The sequence below is a fragment of the Leptosomus discolor genome, chromosome 1, assembly GCF_034619465.1.
Source record: "Leptosomus discolor isolate bLepDis1 chromosome 1, bLepDis1.hap2, whole genome shotgun sequence".
NCBI lineage: Eukaryota > Metazoa > Chordata > Aves > Leptosomiformes > Leptosomidae > Leptosomus > Leptosomus discolor.
This window is the reverse complement of record NC_141391.1, coordinates 95,730,112-95,747,341: the sequence shown is the minus strand read 5'-3', so window position 1 is coordinate 95,747,341 and position 17,230 is coordinate 95,730,112. Positions and strand designations below refer to the sequence as shown.

The following is a 17,230-nucleotide window of genomic DNA, read 5'->3' as shown; positions in this document are numbered from 1 at the left end:
GGAGCTTAACATCTAGCGTCTAATTCATTCACCTTTCTGGGCTGTCATGCCAGACATTTAAGTTCATCTTGGTATAACTGGCTCTTTACTCATCTTTGGGTCAATAAATTCCTGCCTTTGGCCCCCTTTTTTTAAACAATGTTAGAGTTTGAAATTTTTGTTCGTGCCTAAATACATAAACCTGTTTTGTTTTAATCTGAGAACATAGTTTTGTCTATGGGACATTGCTGTTACATTGCTATTTACACAGCATCAGCAATTATCAGGATTATTTTAATCACATAAAAACAGAAGGCCTGTGCCAGGGAGGAAGTGTGCACCTGAAACGTGTGGCTTTGGGAATCCGTAAGTAGAGCAGTGACTGAGCCTGAGCAAAGATCAGAGCTGATGTGTCAGGTGTTCACGCGAGCTAATTTTTCTGTTCTGCTCATTATGCTCAATTCTGTGAGTTTATTTTCCTTGTCGAACTAGTTTGTGTAGCTGCAGTCACCAAGTTTGTCAGAGTTTGAAGGAAGTCTTAGGTAACTGAAAATGCCCATATGTCATCTCTCCTTCATTAATTTCTGATTTTCTAAAAGCATTGCTTACTTTTCTTCAGGTGTTCAACCTTGACATTCATTAAAATGTTGAAAATTTGGTAAGGGACTTAGGAGGCTTGAATATTTTAATTTTGCTGTTTAATAAAATTAAGTGTATCTTCTTTATTTATAACAGAATTAATGGCAGTTGTATTCTTCACCTCATTTTTAAGCCACATATGTTGCCCATATTCTCAGATATTTCCTTGGAAAAAATACTTCGACAAACATGGTAAAATGCTGATCTCTTTGAAACCTATTAAAGCAGAGAACCATCTAAAATCTGTAACAGTTTGTATAGCTCTTTCAAATAGGACACAATTTATTTTTTGCAAAACTCATCTATTATTTACATACACAAGTTGGTAATATTAACGTATATGTACAAGATTCCTTATACAGGTTCAAACCACATTGTGGAAATCTCCTTAAAGAGTTAGTGTTCTAGTTTAGTCCAAGAGAAGATGTCCAAGAACTTCCTGTTTTGTTTTCTTGGATAAACAAGAGCAAAATACTTCTGAAAAGTAACTTCTCATTTTCACAAACAGAAGGAAGACTTCTCATTTTTTAACAGGAAGAAAGAGGCAGGATTAGTAGCTGTACAGTATAGCAGTTGGTAACCTTAAATTGATGTCCTGGACTGACAGAAAGAAACTAGTATCCATTCATTTAAACAATCAAATCAGAGACTTCTTCTTTAATGAACTTGAGTGGGGGGTGGTAGTAGATAATCGGTCTTGTGTATATTGTCCAAGTTTTATTTCTGAAGTGCTTTCCAGACTTAGGCCTGAATCTCCATGAATTCTTCTGCAAATAAGTTGGAATACAGTCTTACGGACGCTTCTAGACATTAGGAAATACATAACTGGGTCTAAGCAGCTGTTAAAAGATGAAAATATGAGCATCACTTCATTGCATTTGTGAATGATTTCCTTCCAATAACAAGATGGATTTTGTAACTGTGATGTAATATAGACAAACCGGAACACGTGGTAAGGAACAAAACAGATGGTGAAAATGATGAGTACAATGAAGGAATTCCTTGCTGTCTGGGTGTATTTTCCTGCATTGGGAAAATTTGCTCTTTTCCTCGAAATTCTCAGAAGGTTCTTGGCAATTTTAACATATGAAAGTATCAAAAGGAAAAAAACTATCCAGAAAATGATTACAATAATATAATTTAAAATTGCTTCTGTCTTTGCATTGTGTTTATTTCGATAATGAAAGCACATAGTAGAATTGCTATCCTTGCTGTTAAAGAAAGATGGTGCAACTACTATTATAAATCCTGCTAGTGCAAGTGCCCACACCATGCAACAAATATGTATACTTCGTGTAGTAGTTAACATTTTAGGACGCTTCACAGACTTATTTATTTTTACGTAACGATCTAGACTAATTAGTCCCAACAGTACAATGCTAATATACATGTTCATGTAAAACAGAGTTCCTACAATCTTGCATAAAATCAGTCCAAACATCCAGGTGTTTTTGGTAACATGATAGAGTATTCGGAAGGGAAGACAGAAGATCAGCAGGAGGTCTGCAACAGCTACATTTAGCAAGTAAACTTGGATAGAATTCCTTTTCTGATGAATACACAGGAAAGCAAACAGGGCTATAATATTTCCAACCAATCCAATGACAAAAATAATAGAGTAAAAAACTATCAAAGCAAGTGACAGTGAGTTGTCGTCTAAGGAACAACTGGCATTGTTTGGATTTTCCGAGGCATTTATGGCTGGGTTAGTTTGGTTACTCCAGAAGGCTTCCTTGTATGCAATAGTAATCAGTAAATCAGCTGAAGCTGCAGCCATCATTTGTGAGGATTTTTTAGCTGTTCTGTAGGGATGCAAAGAGAAATTTTAAGAATTAAAACACCATTGGATCATTTTCACGTGTTTGCTTGCTTTATTGCATACAGTCTGATGGGATATAAACATGAAAGGCAATAACTAAAAAAAGTAAATGCACCAAAGCGTTACAGTAGCTGAGTAGAAGGCAGCCTTTCAGCCAGATGTCGTGATACAATGTAAGTCTAAAATAATCAGTTCCCTGTTTTTCTTCACGTGAAGTAGACAAGACCAGATGGTACACACTTCTCACACAGATAACTATTTTTGTAATTGCATCTTTATTGCTCTCTTGTGTTGTTTTAAAAATCGAATATTATGTTTTGCTGCAAACTTTAGAAATTTAAATTTTTTGTTCTATCTGTAAGTACAAGTGAGATTTTTACGGTCAGATGTTAGGATTAGTCTTTCTAACCCGGAAAACTTTTTAATTAAGATGCAAGAACGGGTAAGCATAGCTAAGTGAAGTATTCTCAGTGTTGATACAAAGTACATAGAAATATATCAAAATAATTCCAAACTAATCAATATTCATTTTAAATAAGTACCCAGGATGTCTTGCATGCAAGTCACTAGTTTTCAGTTAGAAAAGCAATTGTCAATTAATTTTTATTTGGCTCTGTAATCTAAGTAACACTGTGAGTTAGTACTATTACAGTAGCTTGTTTTTAATAATTTATATTGTCATGTAAATTTAAGTATTTTTTCCTTTTCTTGACTGTTCACAAATTGATATTGTGCAAAGAAACTAAATATTAGCTGGAGACCACATTAATGCAGTAACAGATCATTTTCACATCTTCCTGATTTTCATTGTTTTCCTTGTTTACATTTCAGTTTTCAGTTACACTAAGCTTATTTTTGACCAGGAAGGTACAGTCTGGAAGATAAATATCAGCTTTGGCCAAAGAAGGAAAACCAAAAAAGCATGTGGTTAGGAAAGCAGCATCACAGTGAGCTGTTTAGAGAGATGGTGAAGACTGATTAGTAACGGTATAACTTTTGTCTTTGGTTTCTGTGTCATAGTGGTAAAAGTTTCCATAAATAAGTTTGGTTGGTGTTTTTTTTTTTTTTTAAAGGGGCCAGTTTTCCCCTGATTTCACAAAAACTTCAGAATTGTTTTTGGTACTCTGAACTTAGTTGTCCAACAACAGTATCAAGAAAAAACAACCACAAAACACTGCCATATGCATAACTTTAAAATAGTTTTTCATTTGCATGCTAGATCTTAAAAATGCAAATTTGCATTTAAAAATTATATAACTACAGCAGTGAAAATGACAGCACTTTCGGTAAAATTCTTAGTAAGACCTAATGTACATACAGAATCTGAATTATTGAGAGGACAGTCTAAAGACTTTAAACATCCTATGTTGGCTGACCTTACGATTACATTAAATTGGTACAATATGTTAGCACTTTCAAAAATTTTTCTGGTTTTGTAGTTGATATTTTGTATTGTCAGGGCAAGAATTAATTTTTAAAGTTTGCTTAAAAAAAGTGATGCTTTCAAATGCATGTTCAAACCTACCTACTACTATAATTTCCTGTTTATGTTGCTTTTCTATAAAAATTCTTGACATCATGAGTTGCAGAAGTAGACCAAGTTTTAAGTCAATGAGAGAAAAATTGATTACACTGCAAATACATTAGGAGCACAACTTTTTGCTGTCATAAGTTTTGTCATCTGTAAGCAAGCGGGCATGCTTAAACCTAGGTATGTTTAAGAAAGGGTTTAAAGGTCAGTAGTACCTTTTGCAGTTAAGAGAGTTTTTAATAAAAATTTGTTTCACTATAGCTTAAGTGTAGAAGAAGCCACTTACCACATGTATTAAGAACATCTGCTGATTCTCAAAACCCGGCTGCTGAAGACAGGGAGGCGTAACATGCAAGTCCTCTTATTAGAAAGCTAAAGCACCAGCTTCTCTATGAAAGTCATGAGAATCAGCTGACGCAGTACAATTAGCAACAAGGGGAAGTTTAACCAGTGTTGCAACTGTTTTTTTAAGAGATATTTTTAACTAGCAAAACTCAGTTTATTGAAAAGGTCAATTTTGCTGTTAATTTGGGCTTTGCTAGGAGAGGTTCTATAATGAACTTTTCTCGGAGTTTCACTCTGAATTGGAGATTTGGATTGTTTTTCTCAGAAAATTTGTTTCTGGTGAGCAGTGTCAGTGGCTTCCTTTTTGGATGACAATTACGTTGGTACAGCCTGTCTTCTTTTTAATACTGTCACAGAAATAGTATCACTTTTTCAAATCTAGGGTAAAGATTAATCAACATCACAGTGAAATGGTACATTTCGCTTATGTTGGTGTAGTTCTCCCATCTGTCTTCCTCCTTGCCTTGAGTTAGAAATTTGAGGTGGTTCTTTTTCACTCAAAATGACAGTGATGAGAGAATGTGAAAGTGCCCAAAGCGTGTAGCTTAACAATATCAAGAGGGCAGACGTGAAATACAATGTGCAGAGATAATACCACCTGGTAATCCTATTTTAAATAGGGTTTAAGGGATTGAAAATTACGTTTATAAATTGCAAATTTAAAAATGAATTCTCAAAGTCCTGATGTAAGGTAGCCTAAATTTAATGATCATCTTAAGAACGTTGTCTTGGCTCAGTGTTCTCCTTGGCATTTGAAATGAGAATGTCTGTGTTAACTTTCTTAATATATCATCTGTTTAAGAATCAAGTTTTTGTGGGATTCTGCAGATTTCAGTTAGAATCGTAAACAGGGTATGCATTCTTGCTTGAAGGTGCTTGTTCTCATACAATTGAAACTTTTTAAAAGAAAATATGAGTTGTTATAGATGATGACTTTGCAGGTAGTCAGATTGAGCTTGTAGCTCTTTTGCAATATTTTGAGTTCCTAGTTTTGTAATTCAAATGGTAATGTGTTCTCAAGCAGGAATATACAAATTTTATATTCTTCCTTTTAAATAATATGTTTGACTGCAAAGGGAGGCTTTGAGTAAATGCAGGAAGTTGTTGTATATTAAATGCAGGAAGTTGTTCTATATTAAATGCAGTAGTTTGGCTATGTGTATTAAATACTAAACTGTGTTCTAATAGATTTTGTCTGTATATTGCTTCCTCCTACACCAGTCAGTATCCATCCAAATTGTTGTATAGTGTTATTCCATTTTTATTGTTACATGTCACTCTTATATTAGTGGAAAGACTGTGGAAAACCAAAGGTATGGATGACTGTGCCTGGAATCCAGTTTAGAAACCTAAACAATTTCCCCCCTCACTGGAATATTTATTAGAAACATCACAGGGATGTTCCTTTTCTTTCCTGAAGTTGGAAAGTGATCAATGAATTCTGTGATTGAGGCTCAAAACAGTGTTTTATGTTCTCTGTGAGAAGAATAAGTTCCCACAAAGTGTATCTTATGCATGATAGTTCTGCTGGAGAATTGAAACAGTGTAAGGCTTCAGGGTGAAAGATAAAAAGAAAAAGTAATACCAGGTAAGAAATTATAGGGGCTAATTTTTATCTCCATTTTATTATGATTTCACTTTGTGTTCCTTGCGAGTTCTGATAAGTCCTGAAGGGATTTTGGGACAGCTGAAAGGGAAGCCAATAAAGAAAGAGGAGTCCATGCCAGAAAAAGAAGTATCTGAAATAAATAATTTTTTTCAAAAAAACACCCAAAATTCTGGCTTCTGTCTAAAAATTTATGACAATAGGTTCTAAAATGCAAATCGTGTTTCTCAAATAATATAATTTGTCTGGGTTTTTGTCTTTTCAGCCACACTGTGTACTACTTGCCTCAAAAGAGAATTCAGCCCCAGTAAAGCTTGGTGGCTTCGGGGTAGCAATTCAGTTAGGAGAGTCTGGGCTAGTTGCTGGAGGTAAGACATTTTCCTTCAAAGTTATGTAATATTATGCATGTTGTACTGCAGACTTCTTCCGACACAGCCTGGCCTGCAAAACAAGAGCTCAAAAATAATCTTTCACTAAAGACTTTGTTAACATGATAAATGCACGCAGTTAAGCTAAATTGCTAGTAGAATCTAACATTGTTGTGCATACATATACTGAGTATTAAATCCCTCTAAATGTTATTCAACCGGAGCTTAGGCTGTTTTGATCAAAATAAAACTGGAAAAAAAAGCAAAGAATTTTCCACTTTAATACAATCTTTGGCATAATTCTTACATGCTTGACAAAGCAAATCAAATAAAAATGCTATCGGGATTGAAATGTATGTCAAAGCAATTAAGGCCTTACTACAGCATTGTGAATGCTCCCCTACGTTTCTTAGGCAATTTCTGTCAGAATACTCTGCTGTTTATTAGCAAAATCTTACTAGTTTTCACATGTGACTCTTCTCTGTGTTTTAGTATTTCATTGTAATTATTGCATAAGACATCAATATCTTGATACGTATGTATATTTTTTGACTAAGTGTGTTTTGTTTTCTGTGGATTTTATTTCCTCTAGCTACCTTCCATATTGTTCCAGACAATAGGCTTATGCTTTAATCAGCCTGCACAGATGAAGACCCAATCAATTTTCTGATGCTTTCATTGCCAGAGTAGGAGACCACAACAAAAGATTTTGTTAATTTTTTTTTTCTTCAAAATAAGTAACTTCCTCTCAGTACTATGCTGCTTCAAAAACTCAGGTTTCCTAATCTAATTACTTAAATGTCTGCATCAGTTTGGCTTTTATCTGCTCTTAAAAGTAAAAAGCAAATCCAATATAAACATACCAACAGCTTCCATTCACTTCCAGATATCGCTAATAGCCTGGCAATATCCAAGTATCTTGTTACCTAGAGACCGAGATACATCTTTTTGAAGGAAATACCCATTCAGTTAAGCTACTGTTGTTTCCTTAATAAAAAGGTCACTCCTTTCTTTACTTTCCCTGTGTTTCTCGAATTATCTGTACCTCAGCCACTGCTTTTTTAGTGATAGTTCCTACACTGTTTATGATTCTCTCATTTTTCTTCTTTATATTCTCACTGAGTAGCTTTATCCATTTCTTACATTTCAACTACTTGTCTGGAGGTAGTCAGATACAGTGTACTTTGTTTCAGACTACTAGCTGTCACGCAAGAAAACTCAAGTTGAACTTGGAAAAAAAATCCTACATTTTTCCCCAAATTTGTCATGTCCTTCTTTTCCTGTTACCATTCACTGTTCTGCCGTCCCACTCAATTTGTGTGCTCAATCTCTATGCAGTTATCAGTGCTGATCTGGTCTTCCCTTTTGTGTGTAAAAATGTTTTCATTCCTTTCTGCTTCTGTTTGCAGTACTTATAGAAGCTTCTTTCTTAAGCCTCATCAGTATAATATTTCTCTGTATCTGTATCTTTTGCCTCATCCATCTCAACTTCTGCCATATCAGTCTGCCTTCATATTTTTTTTCCTCCTTCTCAACTGTCGTTTCCAATTTGTAGCTTTTTTGTTAGCTTCAAATTCCTCTCACTTTCAGGGATACCCAGAGTAATTCTGCTTCATTTATGTGCCATGGAAGGTCCTGGTTCTACTACTTGTTTCAAGCTTTCTCCTTAACAGACTCCATATCTCCTTCTCGTCTTTCATTCCAGTCTTTATACCACAAACTACATCTGTTATCTGGCAATTCTTTTCCCGTACAGAGTCCTACCTGAAAGCATATTACTAGACAGTCCCCTACACAGCACTTGCAAGATTTTATTTCTTCAACTGTAATTACAATATCACCCCATATGTGTCATATGAAAGTTAACAATACTGTCTGTTTGAACTGGGCTATAAATTTCTTGTAAAAATTGTTTATTTACGTATGTGTTTAAGTTATCCATATGCCCTATGGATAAGTTTTGATTTGTAATAATGTAATAAATTACAGGCACTACTTTTCTCAATTGCCTCCTAAATGAAATAGAAACTCTCCTTACAGAGAATTTTGAGCAGTATAATAACCAACCTGTTCACTTTCACATTCTTTTTCTAATTTTTAGTGAATAATACTGATTCAGTTTAACATAGTCAATTATTTCCCTCTCAGCATGGCAATTCCTGTGTTTGGTGCTTAACACATCGAAATAGAAATTCTCTATTAAATGAAAGCTTGTATAGCATTAAGGTTCTCTTACTGACCTAAAACCCCCTGTGCTTCTAACCCATTTCAGTGCTCAGTACACTTTAAAATTTTTACAATACTGAAAACAGACTACCTTATACTTACAGAAAGTGCAATACTTAGTAATCTTTCTGAGTCTAGGTAATCTGTATTACCACAGTACCCTAGCAGAATATACTCATTACTAGTGTAAGTCCCTACGTAGATGACACTGGTGCTCAGGAACAGAAATCTTTTATCTTTCTCTCTTTTATGTTGCTTGGAGTAGTTTATCTTTTAAACCAGAAAAGGGCAGCTTTCCGTTAGAAAAAGCATGTCAACATTGAAAGTCATGTAGTAAAGTTTAACTGATAGAACTCTTTCTTTAATCTTGCATAAAACCCCAGCCATTATGCAAAAGCTGTTCAGTATCTATGATGATCACTCTCTTTTGTGGTGGTGTTTTTCCTCCTAAAATGGGAGTTGCTATATCTAAAGCATTCAGGGGTTACCAATGTTCTAAATTTTTTTTCTTGGTTTTAATGTATTTGCGTTTGTGCCATTTTGCTTACCTTTTTACGTTGACCCACCTGTGCCTGGCAAGCCCACATTTTGTGTAGCCCCAGGAGAACACAAATAGAATGGAATTTTCTCCCTCAAAGTCCTTGAAGCCTGACTTCTAGGGTACAGCTTTTGCTTTGTTAAGGAGTACAGAAATTTTTTAACTTAACAAGAGACATCTTTTTTCCAGTGTGCGTAGGTTGTTTTGCAGGGGAGAAGGGAGATTTCTGTAATAAACTAAGTCCCAGGTGTTGAAAGTAGACCAGTCCCAATCTTTTGATGCAAGTCCAAAGATAGACTTTGTTGTTTAGAAGGATTATAACTACAGTGTTCTTTAGAGCAGATGGAGGGTTATTTAACAGAAGTGTAAGGGAGCTCGTGATAACAAGATATGACATCATACTAGATGTCATTAATGAAAATGCCTGTGCAATATATTTAGGAACCTGTCTTTTATCAGCTAACAACCCAGTCAAGTTTATTTTTAAGAGAGTTTCATTATTATTAAGTACCAAAAAAAAAGGAGGTAGCTGTAATTCATTTTCATAAGACCAGAAGGGAAAATGTAAGGAAATAACTTTTGTTTTCCGTGAGCTGCAATGCAATGAATGAGCAGCACGTGTCATCTTCTGAGTTACAGGAAATTGTTTTCATGTGCTACCAATCTCTGAAGGTCTCCTCTTGCGCTTCTTATGATCAGAAGTGGAAAATTTTGCTAAGTGTATTCATTTGAAGCATTGAAGTAGGTACTTTAAGGTGGAACTCTGACAGTATACACAGTAGTTACAGATCATCATCATTTATAAGTGAACTCTTTTATGGAACAGGATGTAGACAGGAAACATTCCGTGTTTGCATGGTTATGATACAGTTGGAGTAGTGGAACCTCTGGCAAGTCAGTGTTTTAATAGAAGAACTATCTCAGATTATGATCTATATCTTCTTCCTTGGACAATTTTTCTTTCAGAATGTGGTATGAATTGTCACAGTATTTTCTTAAATAGGTGTGGCATCTGTTTTATCAGATATGAAATGTCTTGGATGCTAAATCTTAGGATAGTGTATGGTATAAAAGTCTGAAGGAACAAAAGCCATTGAGTCCACAAGTGCTATTTCCTCCACTTGAATTTACAGTCTACTTATTTTCTCCTGGCTTCCACTAGTGCAGAACAAGGTAACTGTAATGACCCAAATGGCATGGTTCTATACTAACTGCCAAGTCTTACATATGGATAGTTAACTGCTTTTCACTTTTTACCTTTAGCAGGAAAATGTCCCAGGTACCATGATGCTAATACAGTCCTGCATTGATTTTTATGTACTATTAGTTATTTCCCCTAAATTGCTTCAGAATCCTGTAGTATCTTCAGGTATCCTAACACAACCATCATCATCTTACTGGAAAACATCTTGTATGTTCTTAATAGAAGTACAGCACATAAATATCAAGTGTTCTTGGTTCTTTGTCAGCTAGCCTTTTAGACTTACTACAAAAATAGCAAAGGAAGACATTACCATAAATCTCCCTGCAAATAAGTCTATGGAGTTGGGGGGGGGGGGGGGGGGGGTGTTTGATGGTGTATCTTTTAAGTTTCTTATTTTTGTTTTGTTCCCATCAGTGTAAAAATGGTCATAGAATCATAGAATAGTTTGTCTTGGAAGGAACCTGTAAAAGTCATCTAGTCCAACCCCCTGCAGTGAGCAGGGACACCTTTAGCTGGATCAGAGCCCCATCCAACCTGACCTTTAAAGTATCCAGGAATGGGGCTTCTACCACCTCTCTGGGCAGCCTGTCCCAGTGTTTCACCAAACCGGATCTTGGTGGTTTTATAAACCCCGGGTTAAATATCCTATTTTTGAAATGTTGGGGTTTACACTGCATTTTTTTCCTTTTCGTTGTCAGTTCTGAATGATAAGTGAATCTTTCTTTTGTTTTCCAAAGAAAGGTAAATTTTGTAAGCTGAGGTCCTACACTAGTATTCTTCTTTCACTTAAATGGTAGTGTTTATTTCCTCTGCAAAGCAAGAGCACTATTTCACTATTATTTTTTTTTTCCTGAAAAATAAAAATACGTGAGCCTCTTCAAAGCTTTGCATCTGATAGACTTTGTTTTATTTGAAAGACACAACCATGCTTTATTGTCTCTCAGAGATTCCACTTCACATCTGGGTTGATTTGAGAGTGCTTACAGGAGGCTAATGTGTTTAAAAGTCAATTTAGGTTTACTTCCGCCATCGTAGTTTTATGCCTGAAAAAGGCCATTGAATCAATTATTATAATTTGTCTGGTTAACAAGTGATCTTTGCTTTGTTCATTTTCTGGACACGAATATCCAGTTGTCCAGTTGTCTGCTGATGCATTTTTTAAAAATACATTTTCTTCAGACAATCTTTTGTGCTGAAGCTGAATTGCCTTTTTTTTTTGCCTTTTTTTTTTTTTTTTTTTTTTTTGCTTTTTTCCCCCCTTCTTTAAATCTATTCATCTTCTCTGTACACCTGCTTTAAACTTCTCTATTGTCTGGAGTAATGTGGAAAGGAACTAAAAGTAGTAAAGTATTGACCTCTCTGATCTGTTGTGTGTGATTCTTCGATTCCTTCCACATTATTCTGGACATCCCACTCTTCTAGAAACTCTTTAATTTATGAACATATTTCTTATTACACTATTGTGAGAGGTCAGATGGTGATGTTTATTAGTACCTCACATTTTTTTCCTAAAAATTATTTGTTCCAGTTGTTTCCTTATACATCGTTCAGATACTACTGCTGTTGAAAGACTCTCCTTCTGATATCTTGGTCAACAATCCCCTGCCTTAGGGATGACAAAATCTGATTGGGTCTCTGTATATACTCTTCTTGTGGAAAGCATAGCCCTATTGTCTGGAATAATATGGAAAGAGTCATAAAAACTAAATTATCAAAGGTAAGTAAAAATTTATCTTTAGTGCTTGTAAATTATATCAGATTGACAACACCTGAAGACTGAAGCACTCTATTTATCCACAGGAAAAATCAGCAAAATTAGCAATTTTATAAATTTCCAGACTACCAACATGTCTCAAAACTGGCTGATAAGAAAGCTTTCTTCAAGAAATAAGATGTCTAGTGTCTGTACTTATTCAGACATTGAGTGCTTCCTAAGTTAGCAAATGCTTTGATGTAGGCATTTATTTACAATTAATTGAACGGAGGCAAGTATCACATGGAATACATACCACTACTGAGTCTTCATTTAGTGGTGAGTCTCAGTTAAGTAAGAAGAACTTAGAAGCGCAAAGGAAATTGATTCCAGTCTTCCATATGATTTCTTCTCACATAGAGGTACAACTAAAAATCATGTGTGTATGCATGCACGCAATATTTATTTAAATAAAATAATGTTATTTTTTCATGGACAGTCATTTGGATATATCCATGAGTGTTCTTATATCTTGAAGAATAAAAGACCTGTGGAAGGCAGAATCTATTAAAGAGAGAAAAATGCCTTTGCTTACTCTTCTTTCTCACACTGCCTCCAAAAAGATGCAAAGCTCATCCGAACAGTCAAAGAAAATTTAAAAGCTTCTAAAATATTTTAAAACAATTGAACTGTTGAGGGCAATTTTTTGAATTTTACACTGCACATGTTTAGAAGGCAAATTTTCTACTAGATAATTTTCAGCAGAAGTGATATTTGGTCTAAAGAGCAGTGAGTATTCATGATTTTAGAAAACTTTGCTGTGTACAGATTTTGTTTATCCTGTTACTGATATTCAATTTACAGTTCTTGTAGTTGCAACATAGGAAAAATCCCTATCTATGTAAGTTCGTGCGTGCACTCCATTCATTTTGCTGAGCTAAGTGCAGCTCAGAAGTGCAACTCAGTAGCCCTTGCTCAGGTCAGTTTTTAGAATAGCCTCCAAATCATTGTTTGCTGCTTTGATGAACCCAGTCAAGTGATTGTCACAAGTATGACAGCTGCCCCAGAAGTTAACTTCAGCCTTTTTAATTTTCTAATGCATACATACACGTATATATGCAATTTTTTAAATCCTGTTTACCTGGACAGTTCAGTCTCAAACGATTAAGTTTCTGGTTCTTCTGGGTTTGCCTTTTCATGGACATGAAATTTTGATTTCCACCACTGCCGCCCACCCCATCTAAAGTATTGGGGTCTTGTAATCCACACTAAAAAGGTTATGAGACCAAATCATTCTGTAATTATTTTCGCTAATTATAATCCTGCAGTGGTAAATGGCAGGATTTTATTAAGGTAGCCTAGCCTTCTTTCTCATTTTGTTTGTATTTGTGTAGTTCTCATTTTAAATTTAAAAGTGAGTATGAAGTTCTAGAAGTACTGATTTTTCAGCATGCTATTAAGTAGCATCCATTTTTCATCTAGTTTGTAGCAGTAGTCTGTTGGGGTATTAAACAGCTGTGTAGAATGTTACCTGTTACTGAACTAGTCTATTCCTTCTGCTCAACACCAAGTAGTTCATTAAAGTGGAATTTTATGGTACACCGGTTTTGAGGCAGGGCAACAAAGATACAATTCTTCTGCCTGTAATCTAAGTTCTTCAACTTGCAAGGGAGGAGAAAGAAAATTTGTGATGATCAGAGAGGGACAGTGGTTTTTAACCATAACTTCTAATTCTGTCAGTTTGTAAGAGCACTTGAGTACTAAGTAAACATGCAGCCTCACATACTGATGTGAGGTCACCACATAAAGCAACACAGGAACCTGGAAGCATCAAGAGGCTATAATTTGTCTATTGTTACATAAAAAGTAGGAAATAAACCTTAAGAAGCTTGTTCTGTTCGAAAAAAAATGTGTCTATGGAATAAAAATACAATATGATGAAGGTCATTAATAATGAACAGGGTGCTGGTGGTGGACAACTACTGCATAAGAAATGCTTGCATGTTATGTTTTGTCTGCAGTTTTGATAAGTGTACTGTTGCAAGTTATGTTTGCTAAATGTTGATATTCAGTAGTTTTGTAAGTATTTTTGTATTTCCTTGCTCTGTGGTCAGGAAGTGAAGTAGAGGGAGAAAGGAAATCTGAAATTGTTGTCCACCATCAAGACTCTGCTTTGCAAAATTTAGGGAAGATGACTACTGCTCAGTTTCAAGAAACTATTCTGTTCTGCATATATTTATGAGTGCGTATAAAAAATGAAGGATTTTTCTTGCTTATCAGTTTCTGCAAAGTAATTTTAATTTGAAACATTATTTGCTGAAGGGGAGAAGGAAGCAAAAAAATACACACTTTTGATACTCTCTTGACACTGTAGATTACTTACTTCATACAGCCCACAATTAAATCAGGTAAGGTAATATGGGAAACTAAAAATGAAAGAAACAAACTCTTCTTTGGAGGAAGACTCATCTTATTTTTCCCCATTTAATCAGTATTCTGTATGTTAATACCAACAAAACCACATGTGGTAGGTTGACCTTGGCTAAGGGCCAAAATCCCACCAGCCGTTCACTCCCTTTCCTCAACAGAGCAGGGGGAGAAAATAGGATGAAAAAGCTCATGGGCTGAGGTAAATACATGCAAACTCTTTGTCGGTTACCATCACAGGTAAAACAGACTCGACTTGGGGAAAACTAGTTTACTTTATTGCTAATTGAAATAGATTTTACTAGTGGGAAACAAAGACAAAAAAGAAAACACCACCTCCTCTCTTCCCCATCCCAGGCTCAATTTCACTTCCTCGCTCCTGACTTCCTTACCCCCCCAGCCCTGAGTGGTGCAGGAGGATGGGGAATGGGGGCTGCAGTCAGTCCACAACAGCCCCTCTCTGCCACACCTTCTTCCTCACACTTTTCCCCTGCTTCTGTGTGGGTCCTCCCATGGGCTGTAGTCCTTCAGGATAAGCTTGCTCCTGCATGGGTCCCCCACAGGCCACAGTTCCTTCAGGAAATATTCACCTGCTCCAGCATGGGTCCTCCGTGGGCTGCAGGGTGGATACCTGCTCTGGCATGGGGTCTTCCAGGGGCTGCAGGGGTGTACCTGCCCCTTTGCTGAGGCACTTGGAGCACCTCTTGTTTCCTCCTGCTCTCACCTCGGTGCTTGTGAGCTCTTTATCACGCTTTTTCACATACTCCTCACTGCTGGGCAATGTTTTTCCTTTTCTTATATACACGATCCCTGAGGCACCACCATCTTCACTGCTGGGCGCAGCTGATGCTCTGCAGTGGGTCCACTGGAACCGTCTGTGTCCAGCATGGAGCAGACCCATTCTCTCCTTATGGAGACCACCCCTGCAGCCCCTCCCACTGGCAGCACCTTGACACTTAAACACCCACACCAAATAATGCTATTGTATTGCTTATGTAGCATGTGTTGCTTCTGAATATGCTGTTTTACACCACAGGAGAAAATGTAGGCTGGGTAATTGTTTGCAAGGACACATTTTCCTCAGATGTTCTGTAGGCTGGCCTTCACTGTACTGCAAATGCCCAGCAGACTTACATGCATTGGCAAAAAAAAAACCCAAACCCAAACCTTTAGGTCTACTTCTCGCAGCACACAGTCATTTTTATACCATATTCATCTCTGCAATTGTTTACTTAAAACACAAAGAAGGTCCAGAGCTCAGAGGAGTGGCGCATATTTATTGGAAATGCACATTAATTCAACTTAGATACAGTTTGATACATAGGATTCTTAGTTTCATTAGCTACTTGATCCACACAACTGTATATCTCCCTGAAGTTTAATGCCTTTTTTAAATAGCTTTGTTTGTCCTTGTGATATCTTGTCTTCTAGTGATTTCTGCTGTTTGACTTTTTAATAATCACTTTTCTCTAGACTTCCCAGATTTCATAACAGCAATTAGAAATCCTGGTAGGAAGGCAGAATCTTCAGAGTATATATGATTTTCTATTCATATTTATAAGAAAGATTTAAATGAGCTTTATTACCAGAAAGGGTTTTTTGAATGTGTAAGAAATGTTACACCTGCTCCAAAATTGCAAATGGGTACCTCTGCAGCCAAATGCCAGGAGGTTTACCACTGAGATAAACAAGACTTGGGTAAGCCAGGATGCTCTGCGGTCTTGCATGATGTCTTCTGTACTAAAGATTTCCAGGCTGTGGTATGCATACCTCTAATGTCACATGAGCAGTCTGAGTGATACACAAGTACTGTTTGAACAGGCAGGTGTTGCTGCTTATGCATAGCCTGGTTCAGTGCTGGAAATATTGATGCTTTTGCTGTCACAAATGATGGCACCTTAGGGGAAAAGAAGTTAGGAAACTTGTAGTTATAGATTTGTAAGTACATGGGAAAAAAAAGGGCAAAAACCCCAGAGTTCACAGCAATTTGTGCATGCTGTATATATATACTTCCCATTTTCCTTCCCTTACGCATCACCAGGCATCTAAAAGAGAGAGACCTCAGGTCATCTAAGGAGATAATTCTTTATCTCATATTTGTGATCTTGAAGATTTGGCTTTAAGGTTTATCAGTTAGGCTGAAAGAGGTGTAAGCCTATAGATTGTGTATAACCCAAAAGAATTAGTAATTTTTCCCCGTGTACATCTCTATCTTTCTTTCTCCAGAGTCAATATCCTTCCTCTTCCCCTCTTCCCCCACTGGTACAAGGGATGAGCTGGACTTGCAGCATCTTGCTGTTTTACCCTTTTTTAGCCTGGGAAGGAACTGCCCCTTTGCTATCATGTTAGCCTAGACTGCATGCACTTTTTAAGATGCCAGCCTAGCTTAGTGGTGAGCTAACATTCCTTTGTCACAGGTAGATTCCTAACATTTGTTTGGCAGAGGGATTGCCTCATAAACTGGGAATGAAAAGGTTTGACACAAAGCCGGGTGAAGAAGTTTGCCCATGGTGTTGCTTCTCCTTAAGAATAATGATATGGTGAAAAAGCTGCCTTCTTTCTGACAATTTTCTAATCCTTGTAGATGCAAAAAGGAGTGAGTGGGAACTAGTTAACAGAGCATGGTCAGATCATATTACTGCATTAGGTGTTTTAAACAAAGAATGGTCTTTACTAAGTAAGCCTCTGCCAGATAGTGTGCTAGGTGTTTGTTACCGGTGCTGTGACTTAGCTAACTCACACTCAGATGGTGTGCGGGATAGGCTGGTCTAGCAAGAGTCTCTTTACAAGACAAGACTGAATTAAATACGTGCTGTGTGAACACCTCGGATTCTCTAGGGTGCGTTGTGAACTCT

The 17,230-nt window shown here is 36.5% G+C and overlaps 2 protein-coding genes across 6 annotated transcripts in view; one reads left to right on the top strand and one right to left on the bottom strand.

The window, feature by feature from the left end:
* Positions 1-17,230, top strand: part of CASK (calcium/calmodulin dependent serine protein kinase) — a 222,445-nt gene that overhangs the window by 121,587 nt on the left and 83,628 nt on the right. For all 5 annotated transcript variants that reach the window (XM_086472286.1, XM_086472077.1, XM_086472347.1 and 2 more), the window contains exon 6: positions 6,185-6,287. In XM_086472286.1, the coding sequence (XP_086328412.1) occupies positions 6,185-6,287 (103 nt within the window). The remainder of the gene's footprint in view (positions 1-6,184; positions 6,288-17,230) is intronic.
* On the bottom strand, positions 1,256-2,398 carry GPR34 (G protein-coupled receptor 34). Its single transcript, XM_009957686.2, has one exon. The coding sequence runs from the start codon at positions 2,396-2,398 to the stop codon at positions 1,256-1,258; it is 1,143 nt and encodes a 380-aa protein (XP_009955988.1).